We start from the raw sequence: 18,185 nt of genomic DNA on the forward strand, positions 1-18,185 counted from the left end.
AGTGTTAGCCGCTTCAAGGAGAATTTTGCAAGGCCAATTCTCTACGCACTTATAAAACCAGGCGTTGTTCATGGCTGAAACGAACACAACAATGAGAACCAAAAACGGTTAAGGGTTGATTGTGTGACTTATGGTTGTCTAGGTATACACTAAAGTTCGACAGTTCAAAGATATCAAATCTACCGATTGACCGAGTATATCCGACATAAGTTCACTACGGAACGTTCAAAGGGAAACCTACTTATCCAGATGCAATTAATCCTTGCATGCAAATCGCACAAGTTTTTCATGCATACTTCTGTGATATAGTCATTCCTCATTCATGCGGGGGATTGTTGAGGATTTTAAGATGGAAAAGTCTTAAAAAGAGGGTGAATAGGAAATGGAGGAAAAATGAAATTTTTGAGTAAAATTTTAAGTTTCCCTCTCTTGAAACATTGTCTCATATTGGAAGAGGAAAATGATTTTAGTGGGTATATACACAATTGCTCTTCTTGTAGTTCTTATAGAGTTAAGAAGAAGGCAAGCCTCGCGCCGTCGTCGTCGCTCGCTCACTCGGCTACGACTTCGATTTCGAATTCGGATTCGAATTTGAATTTGGATTTGGATTTGGTCAAATGATCGATTAATTAATTAATTTTGGACCAAATTTATTTGTTAATAGTAAATATTAACGTAATATTATCCGTGTTTGTAACAGATATGTTCCAACCCGTGGATTTGTTCCAGCAGCCTAGGGCGTCTCCCACCATGGCCAAATGTTTGCTCCATAATAGCAAGTGATTGTCCATTAATTAGCAGCCTGGTGCTCTGCCCACCATGACCAAGTGCTCCACTAAATGAGTGGCAGCGGGTCCGTGTTTAGCAGCTGACTGCACTATAAATAGATGGTGCAAGCAGCTTGTTGAAGACACACAGACAAAAATCGAAAGTGAAACTACTGATTTCCTCTTCAATTTATACAGCTACTGATTTCCTCTCCAATTTACACTCAAAGTTTGGCTATACATTACAATCCTTCCTCTCAGAATTTCCATTCGACTTCTGAGTTCTCCTCCTTTGTTCTGCATTGTTTTAAACTACAAACAAAGCAACTGTAAGTGTGATTTGCTGTCGAACTTTGTGTTCGCTGAAACACTTGGGTTTAAAGTACCGCTACACCAGTGTGTAATTCGTTCTATCCTGAGAGGAAACAATTCATAACTTTAGGTATTAGGAAAGGATTAAATTATTTAAGGAAACACTATGAATTCAGTGAACTCGAATTAATTACTGTTTCATTTATATTTACCTTTATACGCTAACATTTTTTCTCAAAAATTATTATTTATAAATACAACAAGTAAGAAATAGCAACCAACACTTCATTCTTCAAACTTTTGATAACACTTCAAACTTTGCCAAAATGGTTCATGAAAAGCAAGTGATAGAGGAAGTATCCGGCTGGCTTAGAGTTTTCGAAGACGGTTCAGTAGACCGGACTTGGACCGGTCCACTCGAAGTCAAATTCATGGCCGAGCCAGTCCCGCCACATGACGACTTCATCGACGGCGTTGCCGTCAAAGATGTAGTCGCCGACGAAAAATCCGGCAGCCGTCTCCGCATCTACTTACCTGAACGAAACGACAATTCCGTCAACAAGCTTCCCGTCATTTTTCACTTCCACGGCGGCGGCTTTTGTATCAGCCAAGCCGATTGGTTCATGTACTACACTGTCTACACGCGCCTAGTGCGCGTGGCCAACGCAATCATTGTCTCCGTCTTCATCCCCCTCGCGCCGGAGCACCGCCTCCCCGCGGCCTGTGATGCCGGTTTCGATGCCCTCCTCTGGCTCAGGGACCTTTCCCGGAAGCAAGGACACGAGCCCTGGCTCAACGATCACGCAGATTTCAACCGAGTATTCCTCATCGGAGACAGCTCCGGCGGGAACATAGTCCACCAAGTCGCCGTCAAATCCGGCGAGGTAAACTTATCTCCAATGCGACTGGCCGGCGCACTTCCGATCCATCCAGGTTTCGTGCGGTCCTATCGGAGCAAATCGGAGCTAGAACAAGAGCAAACGCCGTTTTTAAATTTAGATATGGTGGATGAATTTCTAGGGTTAGCTTTACCTGTAGGGAGCAATAAGGATCATCCAATAACATGTCCGATGGGAGATGCGGCGCCGGCGGTGAAGGAGCTTAATTTGCCGCCTTATTTGTACTGTGTAGCGGAGAAAGATCTGATAAAGGACACTGAAATGGAGTTTTACGAAGCTATGAAAAAGGGAGAAAAGGACGTAGAGCTGTTTATAAACAATGGAGTGGGACATAGCTTTTATCTGAACAAAATTGCTGTTAAAATGGACCCTGTAACTGGTTCTGAAACTGAAAAGCTTTTAGAATCAGGAAGCATTAAAGGAGAATATTTGTCGAATTGTTTTTTTTTTTCTTTTTGGTCAACTTTGTCGATTTGTTTGGGTCAAATAAGCATGGAATTTAGAGAATATATATTGCATGAATATTTGTTTGAGTCCGAAAATGAAATAGTGCCAAAAATGGCACAAAATATGTTTCTATTGTTAAAAAAAAAATTACATAAATACATAAAACGTAGTACTATACTGTATTTTATTAAAAAATTAATTTTTTTAGGAAAACGCATTATAATATTGTGTTTAACTTAAACACAGTATTGTACTGCGTTTCCCTATAATATTTGTGCCCACTTCTATAGGACTGCAGAGAATATTTATTTTTTAGTGTAAAACGCAGTATTATACTGCGTTTTACACTGAAACGTATTATTATACTGCATTTTACTCTAATTTTTGGGCTCACCAATAAATGTTCTGCGAATAACTGACATAACAATAATTCAAATGCATAAAATGTGGTATTGTACTGCATTTTACATAAAAAAATTCTGCATCCCAAGTTCGGACCTGCCTTATTTAAAGGCGTTTCAATTTTATGAAAATTCATTCAATACTTTCTTCAAACTTCCGTTCATACTTCTTTTTTCTTCTTATCAATCATTTTTTTATAATGTCTGAAGAGCCAAAAATAAGGGTTTCATTATATTGGGGGGGGGGGTGAGGTTGTGCTGGAGAATAACTCTGTGAGGTATAGCTCACCTCCACAATGTCATGTTAAATTGCCGCTTACAATGGAGTACGATAAATTGGTATCGTTGGTACGTAAAAAAATGAGTGGGAGGAAGTGTTCGGTTAACCATAAAGTAACCGGTAGATTTCCGTATTCAGTGACTCCGTAGGAGTTTGCTTATTATTCTGAGTTTAACATCGAAGATGATGAAACTCTTAGAGATTTTTTGTGGATTCCGGATAAAAGCCACCAACCATAAAAGCCACATCTCGAACCTTGCAATCAGCATAACTCTTTTGCCTGGACTGGGCTGTATGCAGTCTATCCTGAATGATCCTGACCTTGTCCAAGGCCTCTTGAACCAGATTCGTACCCAACAAACGAGCTTCTCCCGGTTCAAACCATCCAACCGGATATCGACACCTCCTACCATATAAGGCCTCATAAGTAGCCATCTGGATACTCGACTGGTAACTGTTGTTGTAGGCTAACTCTGCTAAAGGAAAAACCTGATCCCACGAACCTCCAAAGTCAATAACACAAGCTCGGAGCATATCCTCCAATATCTGAATAGTCCGTTAGGACTGCCCGTCCTTCTGAGGATGGAATGCTATACTCAACTCAACATGGGTGGCCAACTCTCGCTGAACTGCTCTCCGGAAATGCGAAGTAAACTGCATACCTCGGTTCGAAATGATAGATACTGGCATACCATGAAGGCGAACAATCTCCCGGATATAGATCTCAGCTAACCTCTCGGATGAATAGGAGACTCCTACAAGAATGAAATGCGCTGACTTGGTCAGCATATCAACAATGACCCAAACTGTGTCAAACTTCTTCTGAGTCAGCGGAAGTCCAGTAACGAAGTCCATAGTGATCCGCTCCCACTTTCACTCGAGAAGCTCAGTCCTTAGAAACAATCCATCAGGCCTCTGATGCTCGTACTTAACCTGCTGACAATTCAAACACCGTGCCACATATGCCACAATATCCTTCTTCATTCTATGCCACCAATAATACTGCCACAAATCCTGATAAATCTTTGTGGTTCCCGGATGAAAAGAGTACCAGGAACTATGGGCCTCCTCTAAAATCAACTCTCGAAGCCCATCCACATTAGGCACACAAACTCGACCCTGCAATCTCAAAACTCCATCAGCATCTAAGGTTACATGCTTGGCACCTTCACACTGCACTGTGTCTCTAAGAACACACAAATGGGGATCATCAAACTGTCGATCACGGATACGCTCTAATAACGAAGAACGAGCGACCGTGCAAGCTAATACCCGACTAGGCTCAGAAATATCCAACCTCACGAATCGATTGGCTAAGTCCTGAACATCCAAAGCAAGCGGCCTCTCACTGACTGGAATATAAGCAAGACTGCCCATACTGGCTGACTTTCTACTCAAAGCATCGGTCACCACATTGGCCTTTCCTGGGTAATATAAGATAGTGATGTCATAATCCTTCAACAACTCCAACCACCTCCTCTGCCTCAAATTCAACTCCTTTTACTTGAACAAATACTGAAGACTCTTGTGATCAGTGAACACCTCACATACCATGCCATACAGATAATTCCTCCAGATCTTCAATACGTGAACAATGGCTGCCAACTCCAAATCATGAACCGGATAGTTCTTCTCATGAACCTTTAACTGCCTCGAAGCATAGGCAATGACCTTGCCATCCTGCATCAATATTGCACCAAGCCTAATACGGGAAGCATCACAATAGACTATGTAAGGCCCTGAACCCGTGGGCAATACTAATATCGGTGCCGTAGTCAGAGTCGTCTTGAGCCTCTGAAAGCTCGCCTCACATTCATCCGACCATCTAAACTGGGCACCCTTCTGGGTCAACCTGGTCATCGGGGCTGCGATAAATGGGAACCCCTCCACGAATCGAAGATAGTAGCCTGCCAATCCCAAGAAACTCCGAATCTCTATAGCTGATGCTGGTCTAGGCCAGTTCTTGACTGCTTCAATCTTCTTCGGATCAACCTGAATACCCTCTGCTGACACAATATGACCCAGGAATGCAACTGTACTCAAACAGAACTCACACTTCAAGAATTTAGCATATAACTGACTATCCCTCAAGGTCTAAAGAACCACTCTAAGATGCTGCTCGTGCTCCTCCCGGCTGCGGGAATATATCAGAATATCATCAATGAAGACTATCACGAATGAGTCCAAATAAGTCCTGAACACTCGGTTCATCAAATCCATAAAAGCTGTTGGGGCATTTTTCAACCCGAATGACATAACCAAGAACTCATAATGCTCGTACCGAGTGCGGAAAGCTGTCTTAGGGACATCGGATGCCCTAATCCTCAACTGATGGTAGACAGATCTCAAGTCAATCTTTGAAAATACCTTGGCACCTTGAAGCTGATCGAACAAATCATCAATCCTCGGTAGTGGATATGTATTCTTGATGGTGACCTTGTTCAACTGCCGGTAATCAATGCACATTCTCATTGAACCATCCTTTTTCTTGACAAATAACACCGGCGCACCCCAAGGCGAAACGCTAGGTCTAATGAAATCCTTCTCAAGCAAGTATTGCAACTACTCCTTCAACTCTTTCAACTCTGGCGAGGCCATGCGATATGGTGGAATAGAAATGGGCTAAGTGCTAGGAACCAAATCGATGCAGAAATCAATATCCCTATCGGGTGGCATACCCGGCAGGTCTTAAGGGAAAACATTAGGAAACTCACGAACCACGGGCACCAAATCAATAGAGGGAACCTCAGCACTGGAATCGCGAACATAAGCCAAATAGGCCAAACACCCCTTCTCGACCATACGCCGAGCCTTCACGTACGAGATAACAGTGCGAGTAGAATGACCAGGAGTCCCTCTCTACTCTAAACGGGGAAAGTCCGGTAAGGCTAAGGTCACAGTCTTGGCATGACAGTCCAAGATGGCGTGGTACGGGGACAACCAGTCCATCTCCAATATAACATCGAAGTTGACCATGTCTAACAGCAATAAATCAACACGGGTCTCAAGACCCCCAATCACCACAATACAAGAACGATGAACTCGATCGACCACAATATAATCACCCATCGGTGTAGACACATAAACAGAAATAATCAATGAATCACTAGGCATGACCAGGTACGATGCAAAATAAGATGACACATACGAATACGTAGACCCTAAATCAAATAGCACTGAAGCATCTTTATCACAAACCAGAATGGTACCTGTAATGACTGCATCTGAAGCCTCAGCCTTGGGCCTAGCTGGAAGGGCGTAACATCGGGGCTGGGCCCCACCACCCTGAACTACCTCTTTGGGACGGCCTACTGTTGGTTGGCCTCCACCTCTGGCGGCCTGAGCTCCACCTCTAGGACCTCTACCTCCACCTATAGCACCTCTACCCCCACCTCTAACTGGCTGGGCGGGCTGTGGAATGCCTGGTGCTTATACCATAGCACGAGAACCCTGATGCTGACAGCTACCTGGTGCTCGAGGGCAAAACCTGGCAATGTGACCGAGATCACCACAAGTGTAACAAGCCCTCGGCTGCTGAAACTGCTGCCCTTATCGACCTAAATGACCACCTCGAAAACTCTGAAGCGGCGGTGCACTGATGGGAGCTGGTGGTGCACGGTAAGACTGCTGATTAAAATAGTGCGTCTGAGAACCACGACCACCTTAAGTACCATGAGAGACCTGGAGAGCTGACTGAAAGGGCGTAGGAGGATGGCCTCTACCACATGAATCTCTACCTTCAGACGAGGCACCACTGAATCTTTCTGAATGACAGGGCCTCTTATCCGTCCCATGACCACCTCCCTATGACAGAACCATTTCAACTCTACGGGCCGCATTGGCCGCCTCCTGGAAAGTGATCTCACTCCCGGCCTCCTTGGCCATCTGAAGATAAATCGGCTGAATAAGACTATCAATAAACCTTCTCACCCTCTCTCTCTCTAGGTGGGAAGTATGACAAGAGCATGGCGAGCTAGATCGATAAACCTGGTCTCATATTGGGTGACCATCATGGAACCCTGCTAGAGGCGCTCAAACTGCCTCCGAAAGGCCTTTCTCTGAGTCACTGGGAGAAACTTCTCCAAAAACAATGCTGTGAACTACTCCCAAGTCAAAGGTGGCGAACCGTCTGGTCTAGCTAAGCAATAATCCCTCCACCAAGTCTTGGCGGGTCAAGACAGACGAAAGGTAGAAAAATCAACTCCATTGGTCTCAACGATCCCCATGTTCCGAAGAACCTCGTGACAACCATCTAGATAATCCTGGGGATCCTTAGTAGATGCACCGCTGAATGTAGAAGTGAAGAGCTTGGTGAACCTATCCAGCCTCCACAAAGCATCGGCGGACATAGCCGCTCCATCGCCGGTCTGAGCCACTACACTCGTCTGAACTGCCACAGCTGGTTGAACTGCAGGAACCCGAACCTGGGGAGCTACCTACTCTGGAGTGCGCATAGCAGGAGTCTAAGCCCCTCCTCCAGCCTGAGAAGTGGCTGGTGCTACGGGAAGCAAACTCGCTCGGGTGACACTCTCCATGAGGCCCACTAACTGGACTAGAGCGTCCTGAAGAACTGGGGTGGAAATGAACCCCTCTGGGACCTGAGCTGGGCTCACCGAAACCTCCTCCTCAAAATCAACCTGAGGTTCCGCCACTGGTGCTGCTGCTCGGGGATGAGCTCTGACCCTACCTCGGCCTTTAGCATGGCCTCGGACTCGCCCTCTGCCCCTAGTGGGAGCTACTGCTAGGGCTCGGGTTGTTGAGCTGTAGATGAGGAAGCGAGTGTTCTCGCCATCTATGAAAGAGTAGAGTAGAAATCCAATTAGCATTTGAGGAACAAATTCGCACGAAAAGAAAGAACAAATGGGAAATTTTCCTAACTCTGTAGCCTCTGGGGGATAAATACAGACGTCTCTGTACCGATCCCTCAGACTCTACTGAGCTTGTCCGTGAGTTGTGAGACCTATGTAACCTAGAGCTCTAATACCAACTTGTCACGACCCGGATTTCCCACCCTCAGGAGTCGTGATGGTGCCTACTAATGTGAGCTAGGCAAGCCAATCCTTAACTGCTTACTTCATTAACAAATTACTTCTTTTAACAATTATTAGTGATAGCATGAAAACAACGGAATTAAATAAATAAGCGGAAGACCTAAATTAAATAAGCTGAACAATAATGCGAAAGTCAACATATGCCTCTACCCAAGAACTGGTGTCACATCACTCACTAACTTCTAAGAGTACTAAATACAACTGTTTGAAAGAAAAATATAAATTGTTTGTCTCGAAAACATGAGATAACAGACTGAAAGATAGAGGAGACGTCGGGCCTGCGTACGCCTGCAAGGCTACCTCGGTGTCTCACTGGAATGAAGGCTGGCTCTCGCGCTACTATTGCTGTCCAAGACCTGGATCTGTGCAAAAGAGCACAGAGTGTAGTATCAGCACAACCGACCCTATGTGCTGGTAAGTGCCTAGCCTAACCTCGGCGAAGTAGTGACGAGGCTAGGACCAGACTCCAAATAAACCTGTGCAATTCGTATATATATACAGCGGAAAAGAGATACAGAAATAACTAGTCAATGTAGGAAGGGGAAACATGTTGTGGGGGTGAATATAGTTCCGAATAGAAAGGCATCAAGTAGGGAAGGAAACAACATCACTAGAATATCAACAAGGAAGCAGAAATCAACAATTTGCATGGCATCACCCTTCGTGCTTTTACTCTCATCCTCACCAAAATAATACACGACATCACCCTTCGTGCTTTACGCTCTTCCTTACCCAAACAATAATCACAAGGAAAATAGGGTAAGGAAATCTAATACCTCAAAGTAAATCAAATAACAATAAGTAATGAAAGAAACAACATAACTCGGATATCAACAAGGAAATCAGAAATCAACAAATGCACGGCATCACCCTTCGTGCTTTTACTCTCATCCTCACCAAATCAATTGTATCTTAATAATGTGCACGGCATCACCTTTCGTGCTTTTACTCTCTTTCCTTACAATATAGTCAATGAATATCGGTACAGAATGGTACATCGTATGGCACAACATCACCCTTCGTGCTTTACACTCTTTCCTCACAATAGCAAACAATGCACGACATCGCCCTTCGTGCTTTATCGCTCTTCCTCACCCAAACAACAATCACAAACAAGGGGCAAGGAATTAAACAAATAATAATAATAGAAATCCCAGCAAGGGAATACAATTAAACAGCTAAGTCCCGGCAAGGGAACAATATCAATAAATCTCAATATCCCGACAAGGGAGATAATCAACAAAGCAACAAGCATCCCGGCAAGGGAATAATTCAATGACTCTTTCTCTTCTTTCACTTCTTACTTTATAACTCACTTTACCACTTGAGCCAATGCTCCAAAGGGTTCCATTTATCTCATATACTTTTACAATTAGTATTACCACTCGAGCCAATGCTTCTCGAAGTTCAAATATCACAATTTCTTTCACATGCTTTTTACAACATATAGAAATCATCATTAAGGCATGAAAGATACAACAAGATCAGAATATCCGCAATATAAAGACTCACGGTCATGCTAGATACCAACGTATAGATACTCGTTGTCACACCTCATTTTTGCGCGCCCGCCCCGAAGGGTGAATGCGCGAGGGAGTTTTCCAATTTAAATGACAATATTCGAAATGGGATTATTTATTTAATTTAGAGTCGCCACTTGGGAAAGGTTTTTGGTGTCCGAAGTCACCGGTTTATCTTGAATCCCAATTCGAGGAAAATATTCGACTTTCCAAATGAAGTTTGCGAACCAAAAATTCTAAGTAAGGAATTCTATTGACCCGAGGGAAGGTGTTAGGCACCCCCGAATCCCGTGGTTCTAGCATGGTCGCTTAAATGGTTACAATGGCTAAATATCTGATTTTAATACATGTTATGACTTGTGTGCTTTTATTAGGTTTAAACCGCTTTTATTATTATTTATTTTTTATGGAATTGCAACGTCGTGAAAATGCATTTCGAACCACGTCACAATCAATGCGCCTGTGGTTGTTAATACATTCCAACTCCGTTGAGATTTGGATTTGGGTCACATAAATGCGCACCCGAATTTAAGAAGGTAATTTAATTAAATCGCGCCTAAAGAGTCTAACGCGTTATTATCTTTGGGGAAGGCAATGAAGTTCACTAAACAGTCCATCCCGAGAAATCTAAATATTTATTACGACCAATTATTGAGGGCCCCGTAATTTTCATTTGTATTTGGCGAGGCTCGTCTCATTTTTTCTGAAAGGGTAAACCTACAGTGACTACATTTTTTTTCCTATTATGCTTGTCTCTAAAAATGAAAGAAGAAAATATACGCTAATTAAATTACATGCTTGGCCAGTTCCGACCTCTTATTAATTATTAGATTACAAAAGATGTTAATGGAAAATTGCACTCGAATTTGTAAGGTGGGGAATTATTTCGTACCTTATTCCATGAGCGAACTGCCTTTTAAATATATGCATACAAGATTGATAAAATGCTAAACTCACGCTAAACATTCTCCAAGTTGGACTTAAACTAACTCGTTTTTAATGAGATTAATGGAATTAACTACTAGAGGATGTTATTAATGGGGTTCAAACATTATCCTATAGACTGCCTAATGGAATCCGATTTTGATAGAGTTTAAACTCAAATGATTAAAGCTATGTTGCATTTGGCAAGGTTAGAAGCAGTCTGCCCTATGTGTACAGAATATGACTAGAGATGAAGTCTAGTTATCGATATACTAACTACTTATGCATTCCACAAATTACATAACTATATCATGTATACAACTAAACAACTATAGATCACAGTATTAAACGAACTAAGTTTCAATTAAGTACAAACTACCTAATGCATTTTTCATTGAGTTATAAACCAAAAAAAACTATACAAATCCACTAACATTTTATAAAACTACAAATACAACACCAAATGATTAAACTCCTTCGCATCTTTCATTTCATGCTCAACTTTACTGTTACATCAGTGTGAAATTCTAGTGTCTACCTGGATGTTGGACATAAGAGGAAAAGAGGAGTGATCAATGCAACAGCAGTGATAAAAAGCAGACAACAACAGCAGCAGTTTCAAGCAGTAAAATAAGCAGAATAAATCCCAGTGAAAGAATTCAGCTACAACCGATAGAAACAGTGCTCAAAATCAAAACCAAAACAAACTCCGGAGACTTAGTTGAGGCCAAGCAGAAATATGTGGATCCACAATGACAGTGGAACAACAGTTTTCTGGTTTTTGGACACTCAGAGAAAGAAGCCCAAGTTTCGAATAGAACAAGACAGTTAATGCTGATTTCAAAACAAAAGGAAGGTGAAGAAAAGCAGAATTTTCAGCTTCTTCTTTGCTCTCAAGTTTCTTTTAGTTCCAAACCCCTTTCCCTCTCTTCTGGTTCTAAACTCTTGGTCTCTCTTTCTGGTTTTTGGTTCCCTTTCCTCTGTTCTTTGGTTCTGTCTTTAACCTCTTGGTGTCTCACCTCTTTTCTGGTTCTTAAACTCTCTCTCTCTGCCCCGAAACAATTATCTCATAACTCTCTCCTTCCCTGTTTTTTTTAGTTCTCAAAACCCTTCCCCCTTTATAGCTACACACAGACCTTCCCCCCAGCTGTTAGAACAACTAGTCCAATAAAATACTGATCCTTCCCATGTGAATCTTCTGTTTTTCCACTCAAAACTCAAAAGAAAAGTATTCCCCATGAGATTCCTCCTGACAGCCCTCCTTCCATTATTGTAATGGTTTATCCTTTTATTAAACTAAATGAGTATGGGCAGCATGAGTATGTCCTGACAGCACATGCTGTCAAGTTTGCTTTAATTCATTAAAGAACTACAATGCACATGCTGTCCAAAAAATGAATAAACATGCCATCAATTCAAACTAAACTCTGAAATCTATATTAAACTGCAGCTATAAACCAATCCTTAAATGATTTCTGATTTAACTAACAGACTACAAGCAGTTAAAATCAATTCTCAGCTGATTCAAACAATGCCTTAGTAAAAATTAAACAGCATGAGTCAGATTAATACCATTCCAAATTGAAACTAATCGACGACATATATCGAATCGACTAAGCGAATTACAACACATACAATCAGTAGCAAATGATCAAAATCGAAGAGTATTAACAGGTGGTTCAAAATGTACTGCCCAAAACAAAGAGTTGCCCTGGAAACTAATTAATCGATCAAAACTCATTTCAATCGATTATATAGTTAAACACATACACTCATCAATGAATAGAGAAAAAAAAAATTTGACCAAATAAAAGGTCCGAGCAAGGTGGACAGAATAGTCGACACAAAATGAAAACAACTCAACTGACATTTAAACACATAAACAACATCAACAGAAAACAACACAGAACTGACAAGGAAAAGAAAAAATACCTTAAGAGTTTGAAGATCAGACGAACCCGTCTTGGATTCCGACTCGGACTTTTTTTGGGGTTGAACGGACTTTAATCGAAGTATTCTCAACTGAGAACACCTTGATTAAGGTCTATTAGACCCCAACCCGTTCGTTTAATTGGACAAAACCCTCAGATTCTGGATTTCTAGGGTTCTTGGGTTTGATTTGGGACTTGGAGTTTTCTGGTTAGATTCGAACCAAAACAAGCTTGGTTTGGTCACGAGGGAGGTCAGGGGAGTAACTGGTATGGATTTGGGGTGGTTTGGCATAGGTTGGGGTTCGGCTCGAATCTTCAAATGAAGATTCGAGACAATGGGGGAAGATTCGAGACCAACGATTTGCAGATCCGTGTCCAGGGGGTCGAGGTGCACTAGAGGTGTTAATCTGGTGGTCACCGGCATTGTTGCCGCCGGGTTTATGGTGAGGGAACGGAAGGGCGGCGTTAGGGTTCTTAAGGGTGTTTGGGGAAAGAGACGATGGTGGGGGAGGGGGTCTGGCTTAGGGGGCATGGGGGTAAGGGATTGGGTTTACTAATTAGGGGAAACTTGATCTAGGCCGTTAGATCATCAAAAATCAATGGCCTGGATTGATCAGCTCAGTGGAAATGACGCCGTATGGGTTAAATGAAACCGATGGGTCTCTGGGTGAGACGGGTTGGGTTAAAACGTGGGTATGGAGATGTGATCTTGGCCGTTGATCAATCTGAGATCAATGGCCCAGATCAAGCATGATCAAAACGACGTGTCTGGACGTCCCTGAGGTCAGCTGATCTGGACCGGGCAATACAAATGCTTTGGGCCCGATTTGGGTCCAATTTGAACGGCCCAATTCCAATTTCAAACTCATTTCTTTTCTTCTTTTTTTTATTTCTAATTAAAATCCGAATTTACAAAAAATCATAAAAATAAAAATATAAAAATATAAAATTAAAATTATATCACAAGACATTAATTGATTCTTTAGTAATAATTAACACACAATATCATATATTAATTAAACAAAAATCAACCTTTAAACGATAGAATGACAAAATTACCAAAGATAATATTTTTGTGATTTTTTATTCATTCAAAACCAAATACGATTTAATTAATTCCTAATAGTAGAACAATATCCTAAATTTACACGCGACATATATTTTTGTATTTTTTAATTGATAAAACTAAACAATCACAGATAAAAACTACAAATAACTATCAAAATGCCACACAAATTCACAAAATTATACACAAATACAATTTATTATTTTTTTCGATTTCTTTTGGAGTAATTGTCGTGTAAACAAAAATCACGTGCTCACAGCTGCCCCTCTTTATTCGAAAACACGAAGTGTTTTTGTGCAAAGATAAAGTGAGCGGATATGAGCGATTTTTGCCCGTTGGAATACTCCGTGTGAAGCACATTTTGAAAGATTTGACCGAATCTTTGCTTCAAAGATTTCCTACATATCATGGGCTAAACAGGAATCAGGTCAATGTAGTTCGGAAAGTTTTGGTAGCTGGGACTACCATGGGATTGTAATGCTTGCTGTTACTGCTGTTGCTGTTGCCGCTAACTGCTTTACCGACCTCCTTATTACAACCAAAGAAAATTGAAACTGAACTAACTACTTATGCCCGTCAACCACTAGTTACAAGATTCCTATCTATAATTCCTTCGTAACTTGATCTTGGGTCTTAGCTGATTCTGCTTGTAGACTTCGATCCGAATCTTGATGCTCGCAAGTTGTAGGCGCTTGTTTATTTCCGCAGCATTGAGTGAAACGGGATTGGTGGAGCTCGGGAATTTAATCAAATTTTGAGCAACCTGCACTTTGTTTGTTCTCATATTTGGGAACAATCTTCTTTTTGTTCTTTTCTTCTTTTCTTTATTCTGGATTGAGACTCACTCCGTAGGTCAACTTGATCCATGCGCCTCGAGGTCAGACCTGCTGAGATAAACAAAACAAACGAACGAAATTTTTTGCCCCAGTTTCACTAGGAAAATTTCGTGAGTTAATTGCCATAAAATCTACAGAATTGATGAGGGGATTAGAAACCTCAGGTCTAAAAGGCGCAACTCAGGGATTGGAGCCCTAATGTTTGCAAAAGGTAAAAAATGCTCAATTCAGGGGTTGGAGCCCTAATATTGGCTAAAAGGGAAAACAGCTTGACTCGGGGATTGGAGCCCTAATGTCGGCTAAAGGAAAATCGCTCAACTCAGGGATTGGAGCCCTAATGTCGGCTAAAAGAAAATTGCTCAACTCAGGGATTGGAGCCCTAATGTCGGCTAAAAGAAAATTCGCTCAACTCAGGGATTGGAGCCCTAATGTTGGCTAAAAGAAAAACCGCTCAACTCAGGAATTGGAGCCCTAATGTCGGCTAAAAGAAAATTGCTCAACTCAGTGATTGGAGCCCTAATGTTGGCTAAAAGAAAATTGCTCAACTCAGGGATTGGAGCCCTAATGTCGGCTAAAAGAAAATTGCTCAACTCAGGGATTGGAGCCTTAATGTCGGCTAAAGGAAACTCGCTCAACTTAGGGATTGGAGCCCTAAATTGGGAGGATTGCCAGGTTATGCCGGAAAACTGACCGGGTTATGCCGGGAGAAAAGGAAAAAGGGCTCATGGGTTATGCCAGGGAGGTTCACGGGTTATGCCGAAAAAAGGGAAAGAGTCCTCGGGTTATGCCGGGAAAGTCATTGGGTTATGCCGGTAAAGTCATTGGGTTATGCCGGAAAACGTCCATGGGTTATGCCGGGGAGATCATCGGGTTATGCCGGAAAAGGTCAACGGGTTATGCCGGAAAAGGTCCACGGATTATGCCGGGAAATATCATCGGGTTATGCCGAAAAAGGTCCACGGGTTATGACGGGGAGATCATCAGGTTATGCTGGGGAGATCATCGGGTTATGCCGGAAAAGGTCCACGGGTTATGCCGGAAAATATCATCGGGTTATGCCGGAAAAGGTCCACGGGTTATGCCGGGGAAAGTCCACGGTTTTGGCCGGGATTTTGATAGAAAAAAGCTCTGTAGTTTTTTGGCCGGGATTTGGATAGAAAAGCTCCTTGGGTTATGAAAGGGAGATCCACGGTTTATACCGGGATAGTTGAGGAATAAGGTCCTATGCTACCATGATTTGTTTTTCTTTTGGGATTTTTATTTTTATTTCTTGTCTTCCTTTTTTTCTTTGGTTTTCCTTTTATATTTCCTTTATTTATCAAAATGCATGAAAGAATTCTGGGGAAATTTCCTTTTTGGTCGTTTTCCTGCTGCAAAGCTGTTTCAACGCTCGCACATTTCATTTCTTTTTGGGCTACACCTGCTTCTTGCACGGTTGCTTTGAGTAAGACCTGTTTTCAACAAAGAACAATTTATTAGTTGAAACGGTGGTTGGTTTTGTGGCCTTGATCATCTCCATCGCTTGATCTCGTCCCCATTTCCATTGAGAATTGTGCTGCTTGTTGGCCTTGAGGGTGAATCTCTTTCACACTGACCGAGTTCAGCCTTAGGATTACATGATGACTCGCCCGTGTGGGCTCTGTCCTTTTGCTTTATTCTTCCCTTAGGAACTTTGCCTTTGACTTTCTTTCCTTTCAAACGTCTTTACTTTGGAAGCAATCAACCACCATGGTCAGTCAGGATTGGACTGACGCACCACTGAGGCTGGGTATTTTCTTTGACTCTTGCCAGGCGGGGCCCTGTGAAACCGGTCCTGCCACCTTTTCTTTGTAATTGTTACAGAATCAGAGTTAAACCGAAAGGGATTCAAAGAAAACTATGCAAAAGGCAAGCATATGAGTTTAAAGAGAAGCGTCCCTTTCGGGGGAAAAGAAGGACTTATCTAGGGTGTATGCTGGCTTCAAACTGACATGACATGCTTCTTGGATTGGATGTCCGACCCGCACCAAACTCCAGCTTCTCATGAACCTATTGATCCATGTTTCCAAACTAGAGAACCTTGCCAGGACTTTTAGTGATGAAGTATCCTTTTTTCGGGCGACAACTCCCTTTGCGGGTTTTCGCTAATCGACCTCTCTCATTTCTCTTCTTACCGTCGCCCGATAGTGCTCTTTACGAGTTTTCACCAAGCAGACTCTCTCATTTTTGATTTCTCTACTCCTGTCGCCTCATGGTGCCCGAAGGTTTTCACCGATAAGACTTTCTCATTTTATTTCTCTCAATTTGACTTGTATCAGATTCCAACAATGACATTTTCCACTTTCCTGTCTTTGCCAATTGATCAGAAGGACTTGGACAAGGTCTTTGGGGTAAAATGATTTTGGGCGGAACTACAACTTTGGAACCTTTTCGGCGGTCTCATGGCCGAACCATTATATCATCTGGTCCAGTTTCAATCTTTGGAGGAATTGGGATTTTTCTTTTGGTGTGACTGAACCTCAGAGAGAGGCTGCCTAGGTATCCTTTCGGAATCAAGTCAAACGTAGTTCAGGCAATAATTTTTGTTTTGTTTTTGTTTCCGTTTTGTTTTTCTTTTCTTTTTTCTTTTCTTTTTCTTTTCTTCTCCTTTCTTTTTTATTTCTTTTTCTTTTTCTTTTCTTTTTTTTCTTTTTCTTTTTGTGCTTCCGGGTTCCAAAGAGGGTAATTAAAGAAAGGTAATCGGCTCAAAGGGTTTGCGAAGGATTGATGGTGTTTGGATAGCGGGAATGAAAGCCTTCGTCATCTCAACTGTGCAAAGACATCGCCGGAGCGATTTAGACATAGTACTGCATCTGCATTCATAGCTGTGTCGGGGTCATTTCTTTCGATGTCACCCAGATACAATGCTCCTCTTGGCAATATTTTCCAATGATGTATGGACCCTTCCGATTAGGAGCAAACTTTCCTTTTGCTTCCTGGTGATGAGGAAGAATATGCCTTAACACCAGTTGCCCTACTTCAAAATTTATAGGCGCGAGCCATTCTTTGTTGGTACAATTTCCCGTGACAAACTGCAGTCATCCGTTTCAATTAAGGTCAACGTTCCATACGAGTCTAGACCCACTCACTGTCCTCAAACTCTGCTTTAGTGACAGACATTTCCCAAACCATGAACCAATTTTCTTCAGTTGTTCCTATTCTTTTCTTTTAATTTTCTTAACTTCTCTATATTTCAATTTTGATTCATTATTTCGAAGTCTGACAGAGTTCTTGGGATCTGGGCATGAAGTCCGCAAGCATGTCATGTTATTTAAAGCTGCATTATTAGAATTGAAGAGAACTAAAAAGAAAACATAGCAAAATTCTGAAAAATAAAGAAAGTGAATGATGAAATATGATTTCATTTCTTGGAATTAGGAAGATAACAGGGTTGACATTCAGGAAATTAAAAACAGGAAACTAAAGAAAACATCTGAGTTACACCCTGGGATAGCTCGCGATGCAGAAAAAGTGGCAGGACAGGTCTACTAGGACTCCCGCCCGATCAGGAATGGCGTAGCCTTCCAGTTTTGAAGCTTGGCACTTGGTCCCATGTATGATACCTCAGCGGTGCTAGTACCCTCTCCTGGCTGGACCATGTGTGTTTCGCATAGCATTTTCCTCATTGCCTCATGTATTCCCTCACTCTCTTCAGCCGTGAAAACCTCATCATCTTCCTCTTTATTTTACTTTGGCTTCTGTGGTATGCGTCCAATAACCACTGGCTCATTCA

The 18,185-nt window shown here is 42.0% G+C and overlaps 1 protein-coding gene across 1 annotated transcript; it reads left to right on the top strand.

Moving 5' to 3' along the window:
* Positions 1-1,204: 1,204 nt before the first annotated feature.
* Positions 1,205-17,944, top strand: LOC104244639 (carboxylesterase 15-like). The gene is made up of 4 exons (XM_070165813.1): positions 1,205-2,459; positions 11,395-11,630; positions 16,732-16,803; positions 17,831-17,944. The coding sequence occupies exons 1-4, from the start codon at positions 1,406-1,408 to the stop codon at positions 17,942-17,944; spliced, it is 1,476 nt and encodes a 491-aa protein (XP_070021914.1). The 5' UTR covers positions 1,205-1,405.
* The last annotated feature ends 241 nt before the right edge of the window (positions 17,945-18,185 follow it).

Source organism: Nicotiana sylvestris, chromosome 2 (genome assembly GCF_000393655.2).
Source record: "Nicotiana sylvestris chromosome 2, ASM39365v2, whole genome shotgun sequence".
NCBI lineage: Eukaryota > Viridiplantae > Streptophyta > Magnoliopsida > Solanales > Solanaceae > Nicotiana > Nicotiana sylvestris.

What these genes read in the sequence shown, in the direction of transcription:
- LOC104244639 (XM_070165813.1), top strand. Translation starts at nt 1,406, where the DNA reads ATGGTTCATGAAAAGCAAGTGATAGAGGAAGTATCCGGCTGGCTTAGA. An exon ending in GGTGTCTCACCTCTTTTCTG is followed by an intron (nt 11,631 to 16,731) that starts GTTCTTAAACTC and finishes GACTTGTATCAG; the next exon opens with ATTCCAACAATGACATTTTC. An exon ending in ACTTGGACAAGGTCTTTGGG is followed by an intron (nt 16,804 to 17,830) that starts GTAAAATGATTT and finishes TCTTGGAATTAG; the next exon opens with GAAGATAACAGGGTTGACAT.